Source organism: Palaemon carinicauda, chromosome 7 (assembly GCF_036898095.1).
Source record: "Palaemon carinicauda isolate YSFRI2023 chromosome 7, ASM3689809v2, whole genome shotgun sequence".
Taxonomy (NCBI): Eukaryota; Metazoa; Arthropoda; class Malacostraca; order Decapoda; family Palaemonidae; genus Palaemon; species Palaemon carinicauda.
The window spans coordinates 160,712,130-160,740,110 of record NC_090731.1 but is presented as its reverse complement, the minus strand read 5'-3'; the positions used below and the strand labels follow the sequence as shown (position 1 = coordinate 160,740,110).

General features: G+C 33.2%; 1 protein-coding gene across 1 annotated transcript; it reads right to left on the bottom strand.

The window, feature by feature from the left end:
• LOC137644104 (protein unc-13 homolog A-like) lies at nucleotides 1–27,981 on the bottom strand. The gene is made up of 18 exons (XM_068377054.1): nucleotides 27,666–27,981; nucleotides 26,360–26,510; nucleotides 25,499–25,657; nucleotides 23,783–23,908; nucleotides 23,406–23,570; nucleotides 21,452–21,565; nucleotides 21,264–21,334; nucleotides 20,858–20,954; nucleotides 19,225–19,446; nucleotides 18,062–18,228; nucleotides 17,334–17,610; nucleotides 16,734–16,865; nucleotides 15,852–16,077; nucleotides 11,224–11,403; nucleotides 7,088–7,180; nucleotides 6,730–6,895; nucleotides 5,358–5,484; nucleotides 1–1,360 (listed from the first exon to the last, which is right to left on the bottom strand). The coding sequence occupies exons 1-18, from the start codon at nucleotides 27,962–27,964 to the stop codon at nucleotides 1,196–1,198; spliced, it is 2,937 nt and encodes a 978-aa protein (XP_068233155.1). The 5' UTR covers nucleotides 27,965–27,981; the 3' UTR covers nucleotides 1–1,195.

Here is a 27,981-nt window from a genome sequence, read left to right as displayed (position 1 = left end):
ATCGCCCAATTATTTATAATTACAGACGAGGTCTAACCTAATGGTCAAATGATATGTACAATGGATTGCTTATTAAATCTGAATCTGAGGTCAAAGGCGAAATATGAATGTGCACCTTTTGATAATATGTGCCAAGATCACATAGAAAAATAAGAATTTGTGCTCACAACTTAAAACATGTGATAAATTCAAATATCAATGATTTTTCCCATTAGAAGAGAAGTAAAGAAGTAATGCAGCACAAAATAGCAGACTCACCCTATGACCACTTAACACAAATGGAAAAGTAAGCCTTCAGGTTCAGCCATTTTCATTCACACCACCACAGAAAATGGGACAGCCGCATGGCACTTGCCATGATATATAAGACTTCAAAGCTACTGGGACATTATTTCCTCATAATATATTATTGAATTGGTGCATATGTTGTACATCTTACCAGAAATTTATACAGAATGAACACCACCATCTTCATATGACTCAAAATACTATTTTACAAACTTTTAAACAAGGTTTGGAAGAGCAGAGAATTTGGATTCCACTGAATTGGAAACACAGCTCCTGTATGGATTTTCATGAATTTATTTTGTAGCTCTGCACTTAATTGACTAACAACATGCTTGGCATACCTTAATAGTCCAGGGTTATTAGCATTCACTATACTGTATCACAGACATTCCCCCTTCTAGTCCTGCATGGCTGCGACAAACCGTTTGTTTTTATAATAGTTTTTTGGTCATACAATTTCTTATAATCTCTCCCCCTTTTTTTACATACAGTTGCCATCGTATTTCATGTTGCAGATAATCTTAAAGCCTAAAAGTCACTGGTACAGGAGTATATAACATTTAATAGCTTCTTTTGAATATTAGTTACCACAATTATATTTGTGCTCTGTCATCCCTCAGCAGCCATGCACACAAAATTCACATGGAAAAACATTCCATGGATGTAAGTGTTCGCCTCTGGACTTCAACAACCTGAGGAGCAAGATTCCTCAATCTGTTTCAAACAGAATGGCGCTCTGTTTATTTTTTAAATATGCTTCTTGCCCATGTTTTTGTCTTGGGTTGGGCAAGTCATAATTATATCTACTTGAGTCTGCTTGTCCAAGTTCACATCTGTCATAAATGCAAGTTCAAGCTCCTAGATTCTTCACTGCACCAGTACTAGAACAATGACTTTATTCACAGTTTTATTGAGCCCCAATGGGTGGTTCTCCTCTAACTTCTGACTTGAGCTTAACGAATTCCTTTGCAACTTCGTCATTAGTTCGCTGACTTAGGATACGCAGGACAGTCCAGCCTGTCTCATCCATGTGACACCGCTTGCCCAATGACAGCCATGTTGCGCATGATCCCTGAAAAGGCATAAATGTTGCTGATTCAGGGGTTATCATTAACATGAAGTGCTGTAATTAAAGCTAATAGATAAAAACAATTGAATTTGTAGCCTAATATAGGTTGATTCAAAGAACAATTCACAAGAGAACCAATTGGAGCATAAAGAAAACAAAAATGGAGAAGAGGGGAACAAGTTGGAGGAGCAAACAGAGATGAAAAAAAAAGAGCAGGCAGAAAAAAGATTAGAAAAGTGAGGATAAACAGGAGTGGGAGGAATAAACTGGAATGACAGAAATAAAGTGGAGTGGGAGGAATAAACTGAAATGACAGAAATAAAGTAGAGTGGAAGGAACAAACTGGAGTGATAGGAATAAACTGGCATGGAATCAGGAAAGAAAGAGATGGAACATGAAAGAATAATTTGGAGAAGGGAGAAACAAGTTAAAGGGATAAGCACATTGGAGAAGGGACAAATAAATTGGAGAAGGAAGGAATAAACTGGAAAAGGGCAGAACAAATTGAAAATAAAAAAAAAAAACAGCAAAAAATGGCAAACTGGAGCAAGAGGAACGAATTGGAAAAGGGAAAAACCAATTGGAGAAGGGAGGAACAAATTGAAAAGGGAGGAGTACATTGAAAAGGGAAGAATAAATTGGTAAAGGAAGGAAAATTTTCATTAAATAGGAACAAACTGGATAAAAGAAGAACAAACATGAAAAATTTGGAGAAGGAAAACTAATTAGAGCATAAAAAATTATATTGGAGAAGGTATTAACAAACTGGAGCAGGGAGGAACAAACTGGAGAAAGGAGGAAAAAACAGTGACAGGAGGAAGAAATTGACGAGGAGGAACAAATTGAATAAGAGAAGAACTAATTGGAGAAGTGAGGAGGAAATTGGAAAAGTGAGGAGTCGATTGGATATGGGATGAACAAACTGGAAAAAGGAGGAAGAAATTAGGACTGGGAGGAACAAACTTGAGTAGGGATTAACAAATTGGGGTAAAGAAAAAAAAATGGGAGGAGCAAATTAGAGATAGGAGGAACACATTGGAGAAGGAAGTACAATTTTGAACAAGGAGGAACAAACTGAAGCAAGGAAGAACAAATTAGAGAATGGAAGAATGAAGTGGAGAATTGAGCATCAAACTGGAGAAGGGAAGAACTAATTGGAGAAGGGAGGAACAAATTGGGACAGAGGAACATACTGCAGCAGGAAGGAACAAATTGAACAAGGAAAAAATTGGCAAAGAAAGGAGTAAATTGGGGATTGAAACAAATTGGAGTAGAGAGGAACAAAATGGAAACGAAAGGAACACAGTGGAGTAGGAAGGAAGAAATTAGAGTATAGAGGAATAAATTGGAACAAGAAGGAACAAGTTGGAGCAGGCTGGAACAAGTTGGAGTAGGAAGAAATTAACTAGAGAAGGGAGGAACAAATTGGAGAAGGGAGGAACAAATTGGAGAAGGGAGGAACAAATTGGAGAATGGAGGAACAAATTGGAGAAGGGAGGAACAAATTGGAGAATGGAGAAACTAATTGGAGAAGGGGGGAACAAATTTAAGTAAGCAAGGAAAAAATTGGTGGGGGAAGAACACATAAAACAGGGAGGGACAAATTAGAACAAGTTGGAATAAATTGGAGAAGTTATATTTCAATTATAGCAGAGAGGAAAAAATTAAAGGGTGGGACAATTTCCAAAGAGGAGGCCAAATTGGAGCATGAATGAGCAAACTGGAATGGGGTGGAACAAATTGGAGAAGGGTGGAACATACTGGAGCAGGTAGGAACGAATTGGATTTTGGGGAAACATATTCGAGGTTGGAGGAACAAATTGGAATATTTAGGAGTAAATTGGAATAGGGAGGAACAAATTGGAACAGGGAGGAACAAATTAGAACAAGGAAGAACAAATTCAGTCAAGGAGAAAAAAATGGAGAAAGGACAAACAAATTGGAAAAGGGAAGAACAAATTAGATCAGGATGAATAATTGGAAAAGGGAGGAATCAGAGCAGGAAGGTACAAATTGGAGTAGATTACAAAAATTGGAACAGAAAAGAACAAATTGGAAGATGGAAGAAGAAACTGGAGCACAGAGGAAGAAATTGGAGAATGGAGGAACAAACTGGAAAAGGAAGGATGAAGTTCGATGAGGGAGGAACAAATCTGAGCCGGGAAAAACAAACTGGATTAGAGAGGAACACAGTAAGATGATTTTGGAAGATAGATGGGAAGACTGAATATAAGGGAAAAAAAAGGCTGAGAGCAATACAAATGGAGCCAAAGAGATACCACCAATAGCCTTTAGTATTCTACAGTGTGCCATGTAAGGCACACCTTAGGGTAAAATCCATAAATGGCATTCATTGGATAACAACAAAGACATAAAAAAAGATAAAGATGGTAGTGAGAAGTTATTGAAAGTTTAAAAAACAATTCTTTCCAAATAAAAAGGGATTCTCATCACATGAAATAAGTAAAACAAATAATTGAAAGGATAACTTTATCTTACAGTATTCTATAAAAAGAAATTTAGCAAACTTGAAAGAAAAGTCATGTCTCCATTTTGGTCAGAAATTCTCACCCTATGCAGGTTGCTCAATATTAGAGTTAAATATTTCTAAATACTTTTCATCAGACTTATAATAGCCATGTCTCATCAATTGACAAGAATCAAAACAATTGCAAGTTCCCTTATTCTGTACTAAATAAAGGGTCAGACTTTCTGGTTTGATATAATGCATCTTATAAGGACATATTCTGATAACTTTATATACCTTAGAATTCAACATATATTATACCTTTTAAAAAGATACTGTACATCACATATTTCAATAATGTATAATTCATAATCACAAAAATATTTCTGATGCTAATTGAACGGTTACAGTTATAATATTGAATTACGGTATGCTGAAAGTATCTCCTTACATTAACCCTACTACAACAAAGTAAACTTAAAGCCTGTTGATCTCTTTACATACGTCATGACCCAGAGCTTTTAACTTATAATTTCTTTGTATTGCTTTAATATTTCACTTTTGATTGAATATTTTTTTTTGTTAACTTTTTATGAAAAGTTTGTCCACTCTATAATCAAACAACCATGCCCTCCGTTATGGCCCGGTCTCTTATATGGACAATTATAAAATTATGATACCATAAGTATGTTCTGTTCTAGATTATAACAAAGTGATAAGACTATTTAACCATAAAAAGTACCCTAATAAAAAAAACTCATCACCAAACATCTTTTCTAAGAATCCATGCGCTTGTTAAAGCCAAATGTTAAAGGTTAGTTTTTAGTGTTCAGACCAATTAAGTATACGCTTCTTCTTGATTTTTTTGTCCAAGCCGGACAAAAATTATTATTTCTTTTTGGCTAAGACTGACCAGAACCCATCTTTTCAGTTTTGTACACTATATTTTATGTATCCAACCAAGTATTCTTATCATTTGTTATATTGTTGTATAAGAAATTCTAGCATCCTTCTATATAAAACAAGTACCCCTTTTCTTGTTCCTGTAGAAAAGGTTCATGTTAATTAAACAAATATAAAAAACAATTCAAAACACATTTCATAGTAATCTGAAAAAAAATGGTGATAAAAATGTTCAAAGAAAATTAAAAGGACAAAAAGTACTGCTACTACTATCAATGTTAAGAATGGATTGTTACTACACGTCACTGGATTCTCAAATGTGAGCTATGAAATCTTAGCGATGAATTTCCGGAAAATTTTATAAAGTTATCTAGAATAAATGTAAACACTTGTGGTAATCTAAAGTTCTAAGTCTTAAAGATGTTCATATCTATAAGGAATTGCCAATCATTTTATTAACATGCTTAAATACATAAGATACCATGTTGGGAGATAGGTTTATGGACAAAACATCCACAAATACAAAAGATAAAAGTGTCCGACAGATTTTAAAGTCTTGAACTAAAAATAACAATGAAATCTAAATGGATACCAAACAGTTTAATAGTAATATCATCTGAAACACAATACCTGATCGATAATGTCCCTGAGCTGTAAAACGGCTACCCCAACCAACCGATCATCTCGGGCAAAACAGTAATCTTTTATACAAATATGTAATTCGAAGCTCTCTGGTCCTTCTTCGCTGCCAATTAAGCTGAAAGGTAAATAGAAATTAGGAAGACAAATTAAGAATCCCCACTTAGACAGGTTGAAAGAAAGACCAAGAACATGCTAGTATGAAGATAAGATTCTACCCTCAAAATTAAATTTGATATTAATGAAAATAAAGTAAATACATTTTCTTTTATACATTACAACTTTTTTATGCCTGCTTTGCCACACACACACACACACATATATATATATATATATATATATATATATATATATATATATATATATATATATATATATATATATGTATGTATGTATATATATATATATATATATATATATATATATATATATATATATAGAATCCATAAATGTCTCCAACAAACCAGAAAGAAATATTCAGTACAGAGTCTAAGTTCAAGTGGGACAAATAACCAGATTATTTCTCCATTTTCAAATATGCCTCTCTTCTCTATTTTTCATCCTATTTCCACCATTTAGTTTTATTACATACTAATATCCCTCCTGTTAACTATTGCTTACTATGTATGGAAAAACACGATAATGGAAGGAATTTCTGTCGCACTCAAGATAAAAGTAACTTTTTACGATATTCTCCTGATTCTATATTTTGATGGAAAATCCAAACAGAGGGTTTGTGTTCTACAAAACAATATTTATAAAGTTAACTGGTCGACACACTATCATTTAACAACCATATAATTTGAATACAAGATTGATTATTATGTGTCAGAAGTTAACAGAATTCTCTAAAAGAAGCTAGATATATCTAATACTAAATTTACCTGTCTTAAAATTGTCTAAGAAGCAGCTGCTTCAAAAACTTAAAATTCTTTGCTATAATGAAAGGTAATGGAATTATCTTTAATTAATTACTTAAGACCTGTCTTCTCAAAACACAACAAGTCTTCTGAAATTAACCAGCCACTCAAAATAGCATCCAAAATCTTTTATGTAATAATCTGAAAGTGATCTATATGCTTTGATAAAATGAGCAAAGAATGTAAGATATTTTAAAGCTTTGCTGTAACTAACATGCATATTTCACAAATTTGCATTTCTGAAGAATTGGCTTCATAACTTTGGCAGTTTTGTCTGAGAAAAAATAATTTACCATACCAAAAATATCAAAATACATGAACAAATTTTAACTTAAAATTTCAATAATTGAAATGTCTAAAAATGGGATTTAATGGGCTGCACAACTCTACTCTTATTGTTAGGTAAAGTAAAATAGAATTAACATGAAAATGCTATAACTTACAATTGAACACTCTCATTGTACTTCGGCGACCAGCTGTTGGACTTGGATTTTGTAGCGAACTTTCTCTTTTTGTCTGCTAAATGAGGTCCAATAAGATTCACTTCTACAAATGGTCTGAACATTCCACCAGCAGTAGTCAGCCATCTTAGGTCATTTGCAGCGACCACTGAAAAGTCAAACGAAGAATTAGTTAGAGAAATAAACTAACTTTTCCCCAATGTGTATCTAGATATAATCCTTTGCTACCAAAATATTTAAGTGACTTCAAATCTTTAGTACCATCTTCCTAATAAAATGAAAAGTAGCAGTTAAGGGAGTTTTGGCAAAAGTAAAATTTCTATAAAAACATATGACGTACCTTTAACATTAATACGCTGTTCTCCAGTACCAGGATGTGTGTATAGATCCACTTGGACACTAATTTCACCCACAGAGCCTTCCTCAGTAGAACCTGGTTGGAATCAATAGTTTAAAATCTGGCATATCCTAAACATTTTTATAGAAGTCTGCATTAATTTCTGTGTCTTGTTAAATAGGTTTGCTTAAGCTTGCAGAAGTACTCTAAAATTTTAATACATTACTTTAAATAATGGTAAAATTTCCGAATCTTTCTTTAATCAATCATTGCATGAAAGCACTCAAAAGTTAAGTGCTATGTGCTACATCCAGAATTAGCCACATATAAAAGATGAACTAAATGTGTTTATTCTTATATGCATGCATGGCTTGCTATTAAAAATTATTACACAAGATAAAAATTATTACACATGAGAAATGTGATTGTGATAATTAAATTAAAGTCCAATATCTTTGAATGAAATCTTTGCAAGAAAGTAACAATGGTGAAATGTGAGTAGAAAATTGGTGCTTCCCTGTCTCTATAAATTAAACACTTATGTCTAAACCTCCTAATATTACAAAACAAATGCTCATACACATAACATGCTTCATATCCTCTACAGTCAGTATAAATAACATAAATACTACAGCAAGACAACATCATGATAACATTCCATCTTCCAAAGAAATGAAAACCACATTTCACAACATTCTCTGGAAGGCTCTTTTTCTGCACAGCGGTGATGCATTATGCAAAATCACTCACTAACTACCACACTGTTCAATAAAGAGCACAACAGCATAAACGATACAGAAATCTCATTATATATATGAAAGAATATCAAGCATAACCATTGTTGTTGTGGTCCAGTGGCGTCACTGTGGGGGCTGTACTAAGACCGTGTGACCAGGAAAAAAAAAATGAAAAATAAAAGCTCACAGATGGATACTCGAAAATGCAGTTTGGGAGCCAAAATGAGCACGTAAGAAATCTCTTTCCAATAGGTAATGGTTTGTGCTACATAAATGCTCATAGATGGTTCAAAAGCTTTGACACAGTTTGTTTTAGTCTAAGCAAAACCAAAAAAAGGGAAATTTTATTTCCAGATTTTCTGAGGACAAATTTGTAAGGGGTGGGTTGAATTTGCATAATCATAATGAAGAATTACATATAAACCCTCTTATGATGAATGAAAAATGTATATACTATAACAACAGGAGTACCTGAACATAAAAATTGTTGAGATAATTAACTTTCATATAGGTTTCAAAGATGATCAACCTTCTTAAAGAGATTCTCACAATTAAAAAGTACTTACAAAATAAAACATATTTCCTATTCTTAACCTGGTTAATGTTTACGCTCTGAAACATACTCCCAAATTGGGAATACTGTATTGAGTAAATTCTAAAGTAAAATCTGCTAAATAAAAACTAAGCAGTTCCAGCTTTGGTCAACAAGAAGGTAGGGAACAAAAAGGAGTTTAAAATGAAGGAAAATAATCTATATAGGGAGTTCCTGCCTTATGATAAAAGATGTATATATCGATTAAGATCGTCTAGAAAATAAAGAAAGCATTACTAATTCCACATAGAACCATCATGTACATGTTAAGATAGTTTACTGTGTCATAATCCTTATCATTGAGACTAAGGCTATCTAAGAGTTTCTCGACATCCAATAATAAAAGAAATAGTGTAATACTTGATATAATTCTTACTCTTAGATTGGCAATTCTTGATTTTTGAATCACATACTGTATTCAAAACAAACAAACAAAAGTGAATTTAAAGTTATATTTTCTATTAACAACCAAAATCTATCTAACACTTAACCCTTATAATTTAAGCGAAAGTATGCTCCAAATGCATAAATTGTCTTTAGACTACTTTTCAATTGAACTTAGGACACTTTCTCTCCTTAATGAACTTTTAGTCATAAAAATAACAAAATTATTGAACTATTCATAAATCTTAAATCTTTAAAATACGGTAGACATCTCCAATAAATGCCTCTCCTAAATCCCTATAATATTTACATTAGGATGGTTATATCAATTTGGCAATATATATATTTTTTTTCAAAATCTAATGTCAAAATTATTTGAAATGTAAAATTCAATTCCAACTAGAGTTTTGTTATTGACGATAGTTCTATCTGTGATGAATTCTACTAATTCGTGTTATTGCAAAATATCAAAAGACTAAAATCACCATGGTAACTATTTAATATGCTTCCCTTAAATTTTTGAGATCTTAAAACTAAAACTTCCTATTCACCTACTTAGTGGTTTCACTAGGAATATCTATGGTTTAAGGAAATGATCAACAATATATTAACATACAGTATTTGTGAACATTAATTAATTATGTACGGGTCATTTTCATAAATACCTTAGTTAATGATGAGGCAATAGAGAAATCCCCATAAAACATTTAAATGATCAAAATACAAAGCCTACTTTAGTCAGCAAGAACTATACTAAGACTACTTTATGTGCTATGGATTGAAGACTAAAAGAGATTTTACATGCAAGCTATGACAATGTATTTATTATCTACTATGGGATTGAAGAAAGGGAAAACAAGGTGCAAACTAGATTGTAGGTGACAAGGTGTATATCTTAATAGGGCTTAGCATACTCTGGCCAAGGAAACACTAAAATAGGGCAGGACCATTTCACAGCATTCTGTATCCTCATCTAAACAGTAACTGGTAGGATAACGAAGGGCAAGAAAACTAATCTAAATCAGGAGATGTAGTCTATCGTAACTGGTTTCGTAAAAGATAAAACAAAAATAAAACTTCTACTCCATAACATTTGAAGGCCCCAATGTTACTTCTAAGACACACTACTTGCTACCAAAAATATTGACAGATTTTTGGTATTTTTGAAAAACGGTTTACTGCATTTCCGCTTTGTATCCATGCGAGACTCAAGAGGACGAAAAGCTGCAGAAGTTTTGAGTCACAAGATGCTAGTTTATATATATATATATATATATATATATATATATATATATATATATATATACATATAGTTTATATAGATGTATATCTCATAAACATATACACACACACATATATATATATATATATATATATATATATATATATATATATATATACTGTATGTATACATGTATATATATATATATATATATATATATATATATATATATATACCTACATAAAAGTGTATACAGTATATATACACATATCTCTATATACTGTATGTACAGATATATGTATAGTATAAGTATACACACAACTATATATATATATATATATATATATATATATATATATATATTATATATATATATATTATATATATATGTATATATATATATATATGTATATATATATATATATATATATATATATATATATATGTATACATATACACATTTATATATACATGTATATGAATTATATAAATGTTTATATAGGAAACATCTATATATGCACTTATACATACAAAAATATACAGTATAGTATATTAGCTACACATATTCACATGTATGTAATACATTACGAATATGGTATGCACTCCTGTATATAGGAGTATGTATATATCATGTATATTGGATGCGATGGTCCTCACAAGGTGAAATCATGTCATTCTCTCTATGGCTGAGTTCGTAAACTAAAATGACGTTTGGCCGCTCAAGAAACAAGGAACATTCAACTGGCAAAATTGCTCAAAATACAAAGTGAGGAGAACATTACAGGAGCATTTTTATGTAAAAAAAAAAAGATTCCCTTCAATCTTGAGCCGTTACTTCCCTTTTTTTTGTAATATCCCTCAGGGGTCTCCATTGCTATTCCCAAAATGGGCAACTTCTACACAATAGATATAGGACATATATATATGTGACCAGTTTCTGTTATCTTAGAGCATGAATTCCAGCTGAGAGGATATGTTTTACGAACCCAAAGCCAACTAAAATGTATGTGTTATTCTTTTTCTCTCTAAAGACGCTACTCGCTAGGAGGAGGAGGACGAGGAATAGGAGGAGGAGGCATGGAGGAGGTGAGAGACCTTCCTTGAGGATGCATGTTATGAGAACCTGCTCTCTCTCTCTCTCTCTCTCCCTCACTCGCTCACTCTCTTTCTCATTCTCTCTCTATCTCCCCAAGGTGACCATTACCTCGCTTATCGCTCAAACTCAGTTTCTTTCTGACTGTCTTAGCTTTAACGGGATCGTCGTTATCGTCTTCGGCTTCGGCTTCTTCTTCTTCTTCTTCCTCATCCTCATCATCCATTGTTGGGACGTGTTCCTTTACCCTTTTCTTGGTCTTACCCGGAAACCTACTGTCGTTCGCAGGAACTTTATCAGGGGAGAAGGGGGATTCAAACATCAAGGGAAGAACAAGATGATGATGATCATTATCATCATCATCATCTTAGAATATCCAGAACTTTGATTTTCTGACACACTCACTCTTTCTCTCTCTCTCTTATGTCCATAGTCTTCCCCCATAAGAGCTATTTTATCTTTTTTATTTCCCTCTTTCAAGAAGTCTTTTTTTTTTTTTTAAGAACAGTCTGTCTTTCTCAAATGATGGTGGCCTTATCAGAACATGAAGGTTTTATATTGTGAATTTTCCAATGATCTAACTTTCCCAATTTCTAATATGTTAGCAATTAATTGTTTTCGATATCTACAACTTTAGCTACTACTGTAATTTGAATATATACATTCAAATAGATGTCAAAATTCCAAAATGAGAATGCAAACATACATACGAATATGTAAGCAAGCATGTAAAATCTCATAATTAAATTAGACAATGTTGAAAAGTCCAAAATATTATAATTGATTACATACAACAATGTTTGACCGTCCAAAATATTACAGCTGATGAAACAGCAGTGTTTGAGTCCAAAATATTGAAACTGATTATATAAGTCAATGCTTGCCAGTCCAAAATATCACAAATGATCAAGTAGGACAATGTTTGACAATATACAACACAAAAGAGACTATTTCTTATCAATTAATAAAGAATTAATGAATATCTCAACTAAAATCTATTTACTTAATTTGCTAACTTCTTTGCCTACCCCAGATAAAGCCACCACCAATAGTTGAAATTACTGCACATAAGAAGTGAACCTCAGCCTTTCTCTCTGGGTATCCATAGGTTCACCAGACACATAATAAATTATACATTAATTCAATAAAAAAAGGAAGGTAAACTGCCAGTAGTTAAACAATCAGTATTACAAGATATAGCATCACAAAAACACAAAAAAAAACTAAGATATGATAGAATATACAACCCCTTATACACAAAATGAGGTATAAATACAACAATGAATATTATATATATATATATATTATATATATATATATATATATATAATATATATATATATATATATATATATATATATATATATATATATATATATATATATACCAAAAATCTGCTTTCCTTGAAAGAAAATGGGCATAAAGATGAAAAAACTGCCCTTTCACTAATTAGTTCTTGACTAAAGAATAGATGAAAAACTTTATTGTGGAGGAAACTTCCCATGGTTATCAACAGGGCAATGAATTTACAAAGAAAAAAAAAACCACTTAAACACACACTCAGGCGACCTTGTTATTAAAGCTTATACATTTTATCCCTCTGCTACTATATTGACCAGGTACTTTCTTAGTATCTTTTTTCTCCTTTCTTTCAAAAGCTCTTAATTATAAAACCTTTCATTAATTTCTGTTCTTATATTCTCTTCATGGGATTATACCATCTCCATCTAGCTGATGTATCTGTTTTCCTTAGATAATAGTTTTACCCTATATATATTCTATTTTCTTTACTACTCATTTCTTAATTTCACCAGCTTCCATCTTCATTTATTTTGCAATCAAAATTAACAATATACTTCCATTGCTAAATGATCCCTTCATACATTCAAACTTTGGACTCCATGAAAACTTTCTCTCTTCCAAGACTTTAGAAAAACTTCCACCATAATACAGTCCCTGATCAATTGAGTTTGTGACTCTACTCTTCTTTTATTCTAAAAACATTTGTAACACATACCCTTAAATAACCAACTAAAACTATCACTTTTTTTTAACAATCTTACTAAAATTCTATGCTCTATATTTCTGGCTTTCATTTGCAATATTGCTAATGAATATCTAATCTTAAAATTTTTATCTTGTAAGTTTTAAAGTTTCTCACCAGTAATGGAGACTTCTCTTTTGTCTTGGTCCTCATTCAAAATTTTATTTCTCCATACATAAATTTTTTCTCTTAAAGAAAAAAAGATCTACGGGCACTACTCACACCTCATCCTAGTTTCTCTTTTTGTCATAAATGATCCTCAGCGTCATGTAGGATTAGAGAGAATTTCCTTCATTTTCAAAATTCTCACAAAACTTCTGCTATATTGATCCACTCGCCACCAATCTTATAACCTGAATCCCTTACTACTATTTCCTTAACAAACCTTCTGAGAAGTCTGTATCTTATCAGAATCAATCACAAATATTCTATGCAATACTTAGATTCTACAATATCAAATGCTTCCTTACAGACAGGGACAGTTATAATTTAAATTTATTTCTCTGTAGCCATTCAATAAATAAAAACCAGAAATTACAATCACTCATCACAAACTTGCTTAGAATCTTTTATCAACAACTGGTTTATATCCTGTCATGGTTTTTTTATTTCATTCTTTACATCCTAAACAAGTATTTCCACAATCAGTTTTCAGGTTAAACAAATTCCTAGAGTACCTGCGTAATTTAACTTTGCCTCTTTATCCTATACCAAAATAATCTTGTAATAAACACAATTTATATATATACACACACATACGCACACACACACACACACACACACACACACACACACATATATATATATATATATATATATATATATATATATATATATATATACTGTATATATAAATATATATATACATAGTATATATATGTGCATATAGTATAAACATTGTGTAAAGAAATATACACAAAAACTTAAAATGTATATTTCATTCATATGATAATCACATTAAAACAAAATGATTTTGCTTTATACATAACCTGAAAAAGATATTTCAGAAAAGCACACACACTCCATAACGCACAGAAAATAACTAAATCATCGATTGAAAATTACCCATTAATAACGATTCATAATATGAGTAGACTACATATTCTTGGAACATACAATATATGTTATAATTCTCTCCTCTTACTCATTAGCATAATCAACATGACTTATTCATCAAATTATTTGATAAGAGTACCTGTAAGATTAAGATGAGATTACTTGCAAGATTACTTGGGATTATAAGGAACAAAGGGGTCATGAGATAAAGAATTGATAAAAATGGAAAAATCTATGCTCCATTATTAATTGAAATTCTGGGTCTAGTGGAATGGGTCGTCTTGTTACAGATAATTTTGTAGGTGTCTGTAAAATGCCTTGTATGGTAAGAGAAATTTACTTTTCACTTAATAATGTTCTTGCTCTAGCATCTTAGATTAAGTAAGCTCAAGTAGTTAGTGTATCATTTAAGTAACACTTACTGAAAAAAAAAAATGGATTCTATTTTCTATGTATGCCTCAGTGTTTCTTTTAATTATTGTTTATCAGTAAGTTTTACAACAGATGTCATCATATATCGGGGTTTTGTTTGTTATTTCTGATGTAAAATTTCAAATTTTTTCTGATTTTAATCATAAACTACAGGCATGGCATCATTACTTGAGGTATAACAATGTACTATCAGAAAATTAGTAGAATGTGTGCTTAAACACACGAAAGGGCAAAAAAATGAAGAAACAAATTCTAATAAGCCAAATTTGATACGCTAATCATGAGTGGTGACAAAAAAAAAGAAAAATGGTTAAAAAAAGTGAAAGTAAGATATGTAAATTCGGAGCATAACGCAAACTAATACATAAACCTGAGGAACAAAACTGAGATGGGTAAAATTTCCATATTAAGTTAAATCTAATCATTTACATAATGTGTTATCATTTGTACAAATGTGATTCTAAGAAGAAATTATCTCCATATATACATTACCGTTCACTACGCTGTTTATCCTTACATGTCAGGCATAGCGATATGACAATACCTTCTAACAGGAAATAAAAATAAAATTGGAAAAAAAGACTCTTGTTTGTATTTTTGTGATGAATGTTTAATAATAAGTCTAATGTGGCAGTGTACCTCCCAAATGGCAGCCAAGTATGAGTATACCGCAGCAAGAAGCAATGAGCTGGCAAGCTATAAGGAAAGACACAGCAGTGGTTGAAGCCAGAAGGTGCTGAGTATTGCACATGCTCTTCAAAGAGGTGTTCTGTTTAGATGTCAATACTTGTACAGGTTTCATTTTGCTTTTTTTTTGTGTGTATATATAGCTGCGATCTGATTCAGTTAGAAAACAAAAACATATAAGAGCTTTAAAACCTAAGAGGCTCAAATTTTGTCCTTTTTTATGGCAGTGTCTTGTCACGAATGTTGCACTCTCAAGTTTTTCAAGAAAGACAATATAAAGGCTGAAAATGTGTCGAATAAAAGGTACAGAAGAACTGAAACATGATAGTGAAAGCTAAGTCTTGATCTTTGGTGAAAGAACATCATACTATAGACCACTCATGCACACTTAGAGACTGAAATGTTTGAGACAATGAACCCTTTGCATCTGATAGTTACTCCATCAAAGAATATAAAAAAAAACTGTCTCCACTGTTGATTGACACACAAACATTGTATTATCTTTCTGGAGGAGACTTACCTTGATTAGTTTGTGTCGTGACGAAGGTCTTGATGAGTGTATCAGTGGTCTGCGTGTATAAGGACAAGGCGTAGTTTAGAGACTTGAGCTCCAAGGATTTATCGAGGAAGTTCTTCTTTAGACCATTTCCTCCGGCGTGGAAGTACTGCTTAATGGTTTCAAGGGCCGCTTCCAGGACAGCGCATTGCTTGGGAGTAAGGTTCCGCTCGAAGTCCTTGGAGATGTCCTGCAAGTTAATAAGCACTTTAGTAGAGTGTTTCAATGAATTACACAAAGTATACCCATTATTTCAAGCGCTGTGATTATCAAAATCTTTAAAAAGTATATATCTCTTCAGAAAAATCTTGATAACCTATAAAAGTTATCACACACACACATTATATATATATATATATATATATATATATATATATATATATATATACATATATATATATATATATATATATATATACACACTAATATAAACATATATTAATGTAATCATCAAAAATTACATGTACAACAAATAAAAATCAATTAAAATTTGAAGCACTAAAAAAGAAAATAAATTTGAAATCTTAGATATGGAATAATTACAAATGAGAAAAAGCACATGACAAATTAAAAATACATATGTCCTTTGTAAAGTTCAACAAAATACAAGTCTTTTGTAAAGTTCAATAACTTAAACTATAATTTTAGAATATGCTAAAAGATTATACCGTTCAACATAATATAATATTCATTGCAACTTAGTTAACTTAAATGGACAAACATGTACGTGAAATCTAAAGCTAGAAAAAGGCCATTTAAAAAAAAACCTGTAACAAAAAATTGGGGGAAAAGAAGGGGAAAAAAAAAGAGGGAAGACAGCCAGCCAAAATGGCCAACATTCCTGACCATGATGTTGGAGACTGCATTCTTGACATCCTTCCCACCAGCAAATTGACTCTTGATGAGCCGTGACATATCCTCTATTTTGGCATTGGCTGCAAGGTTCTTTGCATTGTCCGTAAGGTTTTTGAGCATCATCTATAGGCAGCGTGCATGGAGGAAAACGCATGGTCAAGCATAAAAGAATATGCTGCAAGTTCTTATAGAAATACTGTAGTGCTAACAGGTTTTTAAGCACTTTTGAGTAGTGCATAGTGCTAAACACACATCCCGTTGAATGTACATACATAATAAAGAATAACATCACTTTCATATATTGTATTTAATCATAAATTCCTAGAACTATTTATATTCTGTGAAAAGAATATGTACTTTCCTTGCATAATTCTTAACTAAACTGTAAAAACATTACTATGACCCTATGCAATTCCCCTTTTCCTTCTAATAAGATTTTCAAGACTGAGCCCAAACTGGTCCTATAAAAAGTTCTTAAAAATAACAGTGGAGAATCTGGTTAATACGGATTGATGAAAATTATATTATTATATTAAAATCACCATCGCTGAAAGAGTTAAAAAAGCAATTTATCAGAGAGAGAAATCATACCGCTTTGTCAGTCATGGGTGGCAACACAACTGTCTTCTCCATTGAGGTCATGACTATCCTCCACAACTCCTTCAGAAGTCGTTTGAGCACCGTTTTCTCACAGGACTGAGCGTAGAGGGACAGCGAGTCCTCCAGCAGATCCATCAGAGGAACAAGGACTTCGTCAGCCTCCATGGCTATTGCATTTCTCTGCGAAGGCTGGACTTGTCCCGTTCCTTTGACGGCAGCTAGTTTATCTCCCATCTCTTTCACCTTCACTGCTATTCGAGCCTCAAGACTGGAAAAAATATAAGAGATGATGATTGTTTTACTTGTTGATATAGTATGCATTAAGCATTTTTTTATCACACCGTTATCCATATATTAAGGGGTAGGTTACCTAATGCGCTCTCTACAATACCTTCTATCAAAGGCATCTTTTCCCAACAAACTTCTCTCATATCATCTTTCACCTTATCTTGCCATCTAATTCTGTGCCTCCCTCTCAATTTTCTCCCCTTAACAGGTTCCTCCCAAACCCTCCTCACTCAATCCCCACCATCCATTCTCAATAAGTGCCCACACCATCTCGGGCGTGACACACTTATCACCTCTGCAATCTTTACTATGCCTGCCATTCTTATTTAATAATTTTCCAATCTTTTAAGCAGTAGTATGCATTAAGTATTATTAGTCTTTAGTATAAGATTCGAAATGAATGCTAGTAACTGTAAATAACCATAACATACCTCAATGCAAATTTATGTGCAAGTTCATCTAAAACAGTATTCAGGGAACCCTGTAGTTCATTGAGGATGGCTGCCACATCCTCCTCCAACTTCTCGCCGCCCATCTTCTCGTACATTTTCTCCAACTGCACTCTCAATTGCTGAATGTTATTCATGAGAATGCAAGCCTGTAAAAAGGTAATGCAAATTAGAGATTAAAATTCGTGCAATACACAAGTTTTAAAAATCATCTTTCTACAACAAAATACTACTTGTTTTTTATACTGTATTTTATTGCTGTTAAGTTCATAGGAAACATAACCCTTATCCTTTACATTAATAATTCCGTTCAATAAAAAATCTCGGCATCATAAAAATAGGCACAAAAATCCAATATTTTCCTTATATCTTTCTTATTGATTACATTTTTAGTGTGAATGCCTGAACAACTGAACCAATACCCAGATTCAATGCATATTACTCATTTTCATATATATAAAACAAAATATTTTCCACAAAGATTTTGAAATATAATGGCTGTAAGCGAAGGAAAATCAGTTATTCAAATAAAATTTACTCAGTGATTCAACTTTAATCACATATCTTAATTTTTGATGTTAGCCAATGCATTTGAACAACCGATCTGTTTACCTTTTTAACTACTGTACTGTGAGAAAGACTGGAACCCTAGTAAATTTACATAAGGTAGAACAATCTAAAATCAAACATGGCTTTGAATTGTATTTTTAAAAAAAATATAACACACCATTCTCACTTAATCATGTTTGATGCAATTCTATGATTTTGAGACTGATACATTTTGTAAATACTGTGTCATTCTATTAATTTTCTTTGTCACAGGTAGAACGAAATCAACTCACTCAAAAGTTCATACTGATTTTCATGAACTGAATGTCATCATAAAAGTGTAAGAAACTATTTGAATTAGATAGTTCCTAAGTTATCTTTCTCTTGATCATGAATTTTTTATTTTCATTTTATTTTACATAAGACTGTAAACAAATTTTTCTTTACTGTAATTATACTTGAACCAACAGCTAGAATTGCAGATAAGATTAGAAACGATACTCAATCCCTACATTGTACTTTTTTTGAACAGATTCAAATTTCAAAATTACCACTTACTCAAAAAAATCAACTCTTTTCAACTAGAGAAAACTTACCTTCTTCTCATCTGTCACATAATTAGGGAACTCTTGTTTGCATATATCAGCATAAGCTAAGAGCACCTTTACTATAGTCTTGGCGAATCGTTTCATGAATCTCTTCCAGATCTCCGGATCAGGACATTCTAACTTGGAAATGACACCGAAGCATTGCGTCAGCTGAGTAAACACATCTACCACAGAGTTCGAAAAGAGGGAATTCTCGGAGCTCGGAGGGAACTGCAATGAAAAAAATATTAATCAGCAATATTGAATCAATAGAACTTCAAAAGTTCAAAGTTGCAGTAAATGTTTTCATGTTGAACAGGCTGACATAAGTCTTTTTATAGTTTATATATGACATATCTGTTTTGACATTGTTACTGCTTTTAGAATGATTTATTGTTAATTTGTTCTCATCATTTATTCATTTCCTTATTTACTTTCCTCACTGGGCTATTTTTCACTTATGGAGTCCTGGGGCTTATAGCATCTTGCTTTTCCAACTAGGGTTGTAGCTTGGCTAGTAATAGTAATAATAATAATGCTGTACTATCCATTTTTTTTTTACAAATATTTTGGTTTATACTTTTCATCCTCTAGATGATGTTGAAGCAGAGGACCTCAGAGGTAACATTGACATTAGAGACAAACTCATCCTTCTGTACCCTCTTGCTTCTTCCTGAGGGGACATATTCTAAACACGAAAGTCCCTTCAACATAAAGAAGTCCTTATCTATATACTATAACAAGATTGGTTTGTAGGGTCCTATGATTTTCTTATTGTTCTGTTGTTATCTCTTTGGGATCTTTACTTTTAGTTACTTTGCTGCACTATTCTCTTTACTGTGAAACTTGTGTGTCATCCTCATGATTAACAGCCATGGCTAGGAGGTCTACTTAAAATTACTTAACATTTAAATAGATGCAGTTATTAAGTATGATGAAAACCAAATTAACTAATAAAAGATAAGAATCCACTTACGTGGAGCAAATATTTTTATGTTGACCAGGCTGACATGAGTCTTTTTATTGTTTATATATGACATTTCTATTTTTAACGTTGTTAATAGTTTATATAGGACATATCTGTTTTGATGCTGTTACTGTTTTTAGAATGATTTATTGTTAATTTATCCTCATCATTTATTTGTTTCCTTGTTTCCTTTCCTCACTGGGCTATTTTTCCTTGTTGGAGCCCTTGGGCTTATAGCAACTTGCTTTTCCAACTAGGGTTGTAGCTTGGCTAGTAATAATAATAACAATAATAATAATAATAATGTAGCTACCATTAATAACAATTTATATATGTCTAAGTAACTATTTACAGAATGTGGAAAGTGACCTTTTACAGAAAAGTTATGTAAACAAATACAAACGTTATGTAAACAAATGCAAAGCATTTGAGTGACCACAATCTCCCCCCTGTGAAATCACCGAACACTTTTGAAAATAAGTGATAAAAAAAGAAGAGCTGTTGAGTTAAAGCAGATATGGGTACAGACCAACTAATCACAATTGCATGCTTTGCAAGTACACTCAACTCAAGTTACGTGGAAGGTAAACGAACACCTGAGATACCAATTCATAAACTTTATCCTTTGATGAATAATTCAATTCTAGACTAACCCAAGTCTTTCTAAGGACTCACCTCATCCTTCTTATCTCTCTGGAAGGCACCATTGAGATACTCAAGCGACACATCGTCATTTTCATTTAGCCATTGCATAACAAATGGCTCGAACCACCTGGAAAAAAATTATCAATGAATATTTCAATATTTATGATAAAATCATTTTAAATTATATCTAATGAGTTTTCTTGTATATTGTTTATCATGTCATTTATTAATAGAAGTCTAATATTATTCAATGAACAGACATAAAGGTACAGTTTTGAACAGATGCAGAAAAAATATCATTGAATATTTCAACATTTATGATAAAATCCTTCAAAATTAATTATTTTCTTGTATATATTGTTTATCACGTCATATATTAAATAAACAATTTACTACTATTCAATGAATAGATGTAAAGGTGCAATCTTGTACTCACGCAGGGTACTCAGGCACTTGGTCTTTGTAGGGAGGCACATCCTTCACGTAGTTATTGTAGAGCCATTTTACCTGTAAGAAGTCAGAAGATAATAAGACTCTTTTAAATTGATTCAGAGTAATTTCATTAATCAGTGAAACGAGCAAAGAATAAAACCTGATGTATCATAGGAGTTACTAGTGACTGACCTTGAAGTGTAAATTCATGTATTCACTGCTCTTGCACAAGCGATGTTGTTCATGTTCTTCTAGGGCGTACTTGACGTCGACTGCAAACATGCTCCACATGGTGGAAGCTGATAACTACAGAGATGAGAAAGAAAACAAATGTTTAGTCAAATGTTAGCTGTTCAATCGGTATTTCATTGATCATATCTCTTATACTCCATTTGTCAATAGTGTGTGTTAATTACAGACCTCACCTCCAATAAAGATAAATGGACAAGGAATTATAATAATGACATTTTACAATATATACTTCAGACTAAGTGTCCAGAACTACCTTTCAATCTGAAAGAAATTAATCAAATTTCTTTAATCAACCTAGAGACACACTCATTTCATAAAGTTAAAATGCATTTGGAAACATAATGCAAAATTTATAATTTACATCAATTAGTATTCCGAATTTCCTTTAAATCTCATAAAAATTCATCAAATTTCTTATATAGATTTAAAACGTGAGATATCAATTACCTTTAAGTGTAATAATAAATTAAAAGACATGAGGTCTTAAGCCATAAGTTTCAATAAAACTTGTAAAACTCCCTGAAGAAATATTATAACAAGAGCTACAGGTGAAAGTATAAGGTTACCTGTCCAATATAAAACTCCAGAATTGAGCTACAGGTAAATCTATGGGGTTACTTGTCCAATATTGAACTCCTGTTATCAGCTTAGGTTAAGCTATGATATTACCTGCCCAATATTGAACTTCCAACATGAACTATAGGTTACCTGTCCAATATTGAACTCCTGATATGAGCAATAGCTTAAGCTATGAGGTTACTTGTCCAATATTGAACTCCTGATATCAGTTATAGATCAAGCTATGAGATTACCTGTCCAATATTGAACTCCCAACATGAGCTTTATGTTACTTGTCCAATATTGAACTCCTGACATCAGCTACAGGTCAAGCTATGAGAATACCTGTCCAATATTGAACATCCAACATGAGCTACAAGTTACTCATCCAATATTGAACTCCTGATATGAGCAGTAGCTTAAGCTTTGAGGTTACTTGTCCAATCTTGAACTCCTTATATCAGTTATAGATCAAGCTATAAGATTACCTGTCCAATATTGAACTTCCAACATGAGCTATAAGTTACTCGTCCAATATTGAACTCCTGATATGAGCAATAGCTTAAGCTATGAGGTTACTTGTCCAATATTGAACTCCTGATATCAGCTACAGGTCAATCTATGAGACAACCAGTCCAATATTGAACTCACATTATAGGCTATAGGTTACTTGTCCAATATTGAACTTCTGATATAAGCAATAGCTTAAGCTATGAGGTTATTTGTCCAATATTGAACTCCTGGTATCAACTATAGGTAAATATATGAGTTACCTGTGCAATATTAAACTCCTGACATGATTTATAGGTAAACCTATGGGTTACCTGTCCAATATCGAACTCCGTACATGACCTACAGGTTAAGCCCTGAGTTATCTGTCCAATATCGAACTCCGTACATGACCTACAGGTTAAGCCCTGAGTTACCTGTCCAACATTGAACTCCTTACATGAGCTATAGGTAAAGCTATGGGTTATCTGTCCAATATTGAACTTCTAACATGACCTATAGGTTAAGCTGTGAGTTACTTTCCAATATTGAACTCTTGAAATGAGATACAAATAAAGCTATGAGTTAACTGTCCAACATTGAACTCCTTACATGAGCTATAGGTGAAGCTTTGAAGTTACCTGTCCAATATTGAACCTCTGACATGACCTATAGGTTAATCTGTGAGTTACCTGTCCAATACTGAATTGCTGAAATGGGCTGTAGTTGAAGCTTTGAGGCTACCTGTCCAATATAGAACTCTTGATTTGAAAAGTAGGTTAAGCTATGAAGTTACCTGTCCAATATTGAGCCCTCGACATTATCTATATGTGAAGCTATGAGTTACCTGTCCAATGTTAAACTCCTGGGGGAACTGGTTGAGGACAGGGGCATAGCTATTCTTGTCTTCCTCGATTACAGAGACGATGAGGGCAATGAGCTTGTGCCAGAAATCGACACTCTCCAACCGGGGGCCTTGTTCCCCACCTTCTTTCTTCTCTGAGGGATCCACCTGACAAAAAATTACGTTTTTTTATTTATGCACAAATAATAAAGCCCCTCTATATATATAGAAGTATCTGCAATGAATAACAGTGAACAATGTTTAATTTATGCTTACAGTAATTTAATTTGATATGATAATGCATGAGCTAAAGCAAATAATTTTCAGTAAATAGCAAATTATGTATAAATCGAGAAAAATATGATAAAATATATTCCTACCTGGAACTCTCTGTTATAAAGTTCATAGCAATTTTCAAAGAGGAACTGGTAGGTAGAACGGAGGCAGGCAATGGCGCAGTCCTTGACAACCACGCTCGCTCTTGGGGGTGATGCCAATTCTTGCACCTGATCAAGGAAAAGTAAATATGAAACGCTGGAGAGATTGCATTGCAAAGAAATATCAGTTTTTATTCAAGATGGCATGATGCTGGGGCTGGGGAGATCATTAATAATAGACGTGTCACTGGTGGGAAAACTACCATTGCACCACGAAGTAAAAGTTAACTCTTGGACAGCAAGACAGAAGAAAGAAAACTGGAATGGAGGTTAAGTAGAAAACTGAAAAATTAGAGAATCTTTAGATAACTGAAACAATGTGGTAACAAAATAAGCCTTGGAGATACCCATTAGAATAAAGATAATAATTACCCGTAACTCTCCAAGTGAGAAGACAGTCTGGGTTTTCTTGACTTAAATTATTATAAATTACATAAATATGTTAGCCAGGTTTATCTTTACATACAATTTCTTCTGATGGCTATGATTATATAAGTGAATGGAGTGTATTTCTTTGGATGTCATTAGGAATTAATTATGTTATTAAAAGTACTGAAGATATTACATAAAAATAATTATGCTTATATTAGAATTTACATGACAGAAAAACTATTAAGTAACTTTTCATAACTGGCGAAAGCAAAGTTTATCACTATCCACGAATACAAATGAAGAACACTAAACTACCAGTTATATCTTATGATCAAAAGGGATTCCGATGAAAATACAAATACAAACTTTTCCACATGGAAATAAGAGGATGTTGAAGTGGCAGTGCAGACTTACAAGAAAGGATAAAGAAAAGAACAAACATGTTAGAGGCACTCTCAAAATAGCACCAGCTTCACCCAAGGGGAGAGAAAGTAGACCGAGATGGTATGGACATGTAGAGAGACGAGAGGAAGAAAGCCGATAAGGAAGATGATGGATATGGGACTACCTGGTGGGAGAAGGTTAGGTAGACCAAAAGTGCGATGGATTGGCTGTGTGAAGAGAGATATGTGGGAGTTGGGATTGAGCGAGGAAGATGCACTGGACCGAAGGAAATGGAGAAATGTGTTGAAGAATCATTATAGCTACCCCAAATAAGGACAAGCTTGTAGAGAAAGGAGAAGACTCTACAGACAATACCTGTATGGTTAACTGAATGGCAGTATGTCAAATAAAAGCATCTTCAAGCGCTCCATAAGATGGCAATGCTTTGGTCACTAAACTATTCGTCAAAATGAAAACTAAACTTATGAAATGTTAGTGGCTGGATGATAAAAAGTTATTTTCATGAAATGGTGTCTTTTAAGAATCAAGGAACAGTGACATTGCCCTATCAAGCAGGACAATGCCCTAGAGACTGACCATATTACATATGATCAGCACCCAAGCCCCATCTCCACCCAAACTACAACCAAGGAGGGCAAAGCAATGCCGGCTAATGATTCAGCAGATAGATCTACAGGCTCCCTAAACCCCCTACCCTTAGCTCAAAAGGATAGTGAGGTTGCAGCGACCAAATGAACTAACGAGTTTGAGCGGGACTCGAACCCCAGTCTGGCAATCACCAGGCATGGACGCTACCACCAGGCCACCACAACCTTAAGTTATGAAGTTAACTGTATGAGAAGTTGGAGAGCAAAATGGTGAGAAAGAAAGCAGGAAGTTTACCTTCATTCTGAAGAAAGTGATGGAAGTTAAAAGGTCGACTGTTGACTTCAAGTCCTGAAGTTTCTCATTTGAACTGGCCGGGAAGTTGTTACGATACATCGATAAGTCAATTCGCAAGGAGTTGTGTAGTTGGTCCAACAACTTTACAAACTTCTCTTTCTGTAAGAAAAAAAACAAAACAAATTAATAGTATATACTATCTAACTTTGATAGGGCATATTGTAATATTCACGATAATCTAATTTCTAATGAAAAATAAAAATGAGAGATGTATAAACTACAGTGCAACAAAAAAAAGCTGCCGTTTCTAGTCCACTGCAGGACAAAGGCCTCAGACATGTCCTTATTTATACTTTCTAGCTTTAATAGGACACATTGAAATATTCATGATAAGATTATTTTCAATGGCATATAAAAATGAAAGATGTATAAACTATATAAAATAACTCAGATACGACATTGCTATATTAATGGAAAGCTAATTCTCAATGAAGAATAGAAATAAGAGATGTATATATTATATGCAACAACTAATGCAGCCGTTTCTAGTCCACTGCAGGACAAAGGCCTCAGGCATATCCTTTTTCATACTTTCTAACTTTGATAGGACATATTATAATATCTATGATAAGCTCATTCTCAATGATGAATAAAAATGAGAGATGTATTGTTTGTGAAAAATAACTCTGATACGACAATGCAATATTAATGGAAAGCTAACTTTTCATGAAGAATGAAAATATACCTGTCTGTACAAACTATACATCTATGCAGAAAAGAGTCCTGCATCTTCTATTTAACCTTATTAAAATAATAATCTGTGTGGAAATCTAAAATAAGACAGTTTATAAAACCACTTACACCAAAATTAGAAGCCGCAAATCTATCCGAGGCCGAGACAGCGGAAGAAGCAGTGGTGTGGGCGTAGAAGGCGTTGATATTTGCCAAAAGGGTGGACATCACAGCGGGCACGCCAGGACACAGGTACTTGGTTGAGAGGCAATGGAAATGCCTGAGGAGAAAAGTACGAGTTAGTGGAAGAATATATTGGAAGGTCAGACGTAGAAGGAATAATCAGTTTGTTGAGGTTAAAGGCTGTTCATGAATGGCAGAGGTAAGGGACAGTATTATTGCCCTATCGAGCGGGACAATGCTTAGAGACTGACCATATATACATATGATCAGCGCCCAAGCTCCCTCTCCAAGGAGGGCCAAGCAATGGCAGCTGATGACTCAACAGATAGACCTATAGGCTCCCCTAAGACCCCATTCTTAGCTCATAAAGATGGTGAGGTTGCAGCTACCAAAGAAACTAACAAAATTAAGCGGAACTCGAACCCCAGTCTGGCGTTCACCAGTCAGGGACGTTTGTTAAAAAAAAGGCATAAAAATATCATGATGATTTTATGAGAAATTGATTGCAGACAGTTTTAGGATATTTGTTGTTTTAAATAGAAAAAAAAAAACATTGCCAGAAAAATATTACGACTTTATGAGGAATAAATTGCAAACGGTTTCAAGTGACATACTTTTTAATAACTATGAAATCTGCTTTCATACTTTTTTTTTGAGAATTATGATAATAAATCAGGTAATGGTTTTTGATCAGAAAACATTTTGTGTGAGCAATAATTCTGATAATAGTTCTAAATATTCTAGATGCATAATTGGTACTAGACCTTTTAAATTATGACGACAGTCATCGGGAGTTGAAATAGCAACTATGACAATACCGATTATGGTAATCAACATGAGTTTCAAACAACAATGAAGAGTTGAGATAACAACTATAATAATAACGATTATGATAATCAACATGAGTTTCAAACAAAAATGCTGAGTTGAGATAACTATAATAATAACGATTATGGTAATCAACATGAGTTTCAAACAACAATGATGAGTTGAAATAATAACTATGATAATACCGATCATGATAATCAACATGATTTTCAAACCACAATGCTGAGTTGAAATAACTATAATAATAACGATTATGGTAATCAACATGAGTTTCAAACAACAATGATGAGCTGAGATAACAACTATAGTAATAACGATTATGATAATCAACATGATTTTCAAACAACAAGGATGATCTTAGCAGTAAATTATGGAAAAAAACAAAAAACAAATCAAACAAGTAAATGAAACTCCAGCAACTCACGTCATAGCTTGGTAAATACTCTCTATGCCATAACGCATAGCGAACTCATCCACTATATCTTGAGCATGATCATCGAAGTAGACCTTCCAGGCGTCGTCTCCCTTCGCCTGCGGCAGCTTGACAGCTCCGCCCTCCACTTCGCACAGGTAATGGAAGAGGTTCTCGTGCAGACAGGTGTACTGGACGTGGTAGGGGGCCACCTTCTCTTCACCTTTGATCTCCACCGAAATGTGTAGCCGGATGGCACCTGACACCGCGGATTTGTCCGTTCTTTTCTCCAAGTTGTACCAGACGTCCATCTCGCCTGAGAGGGTCC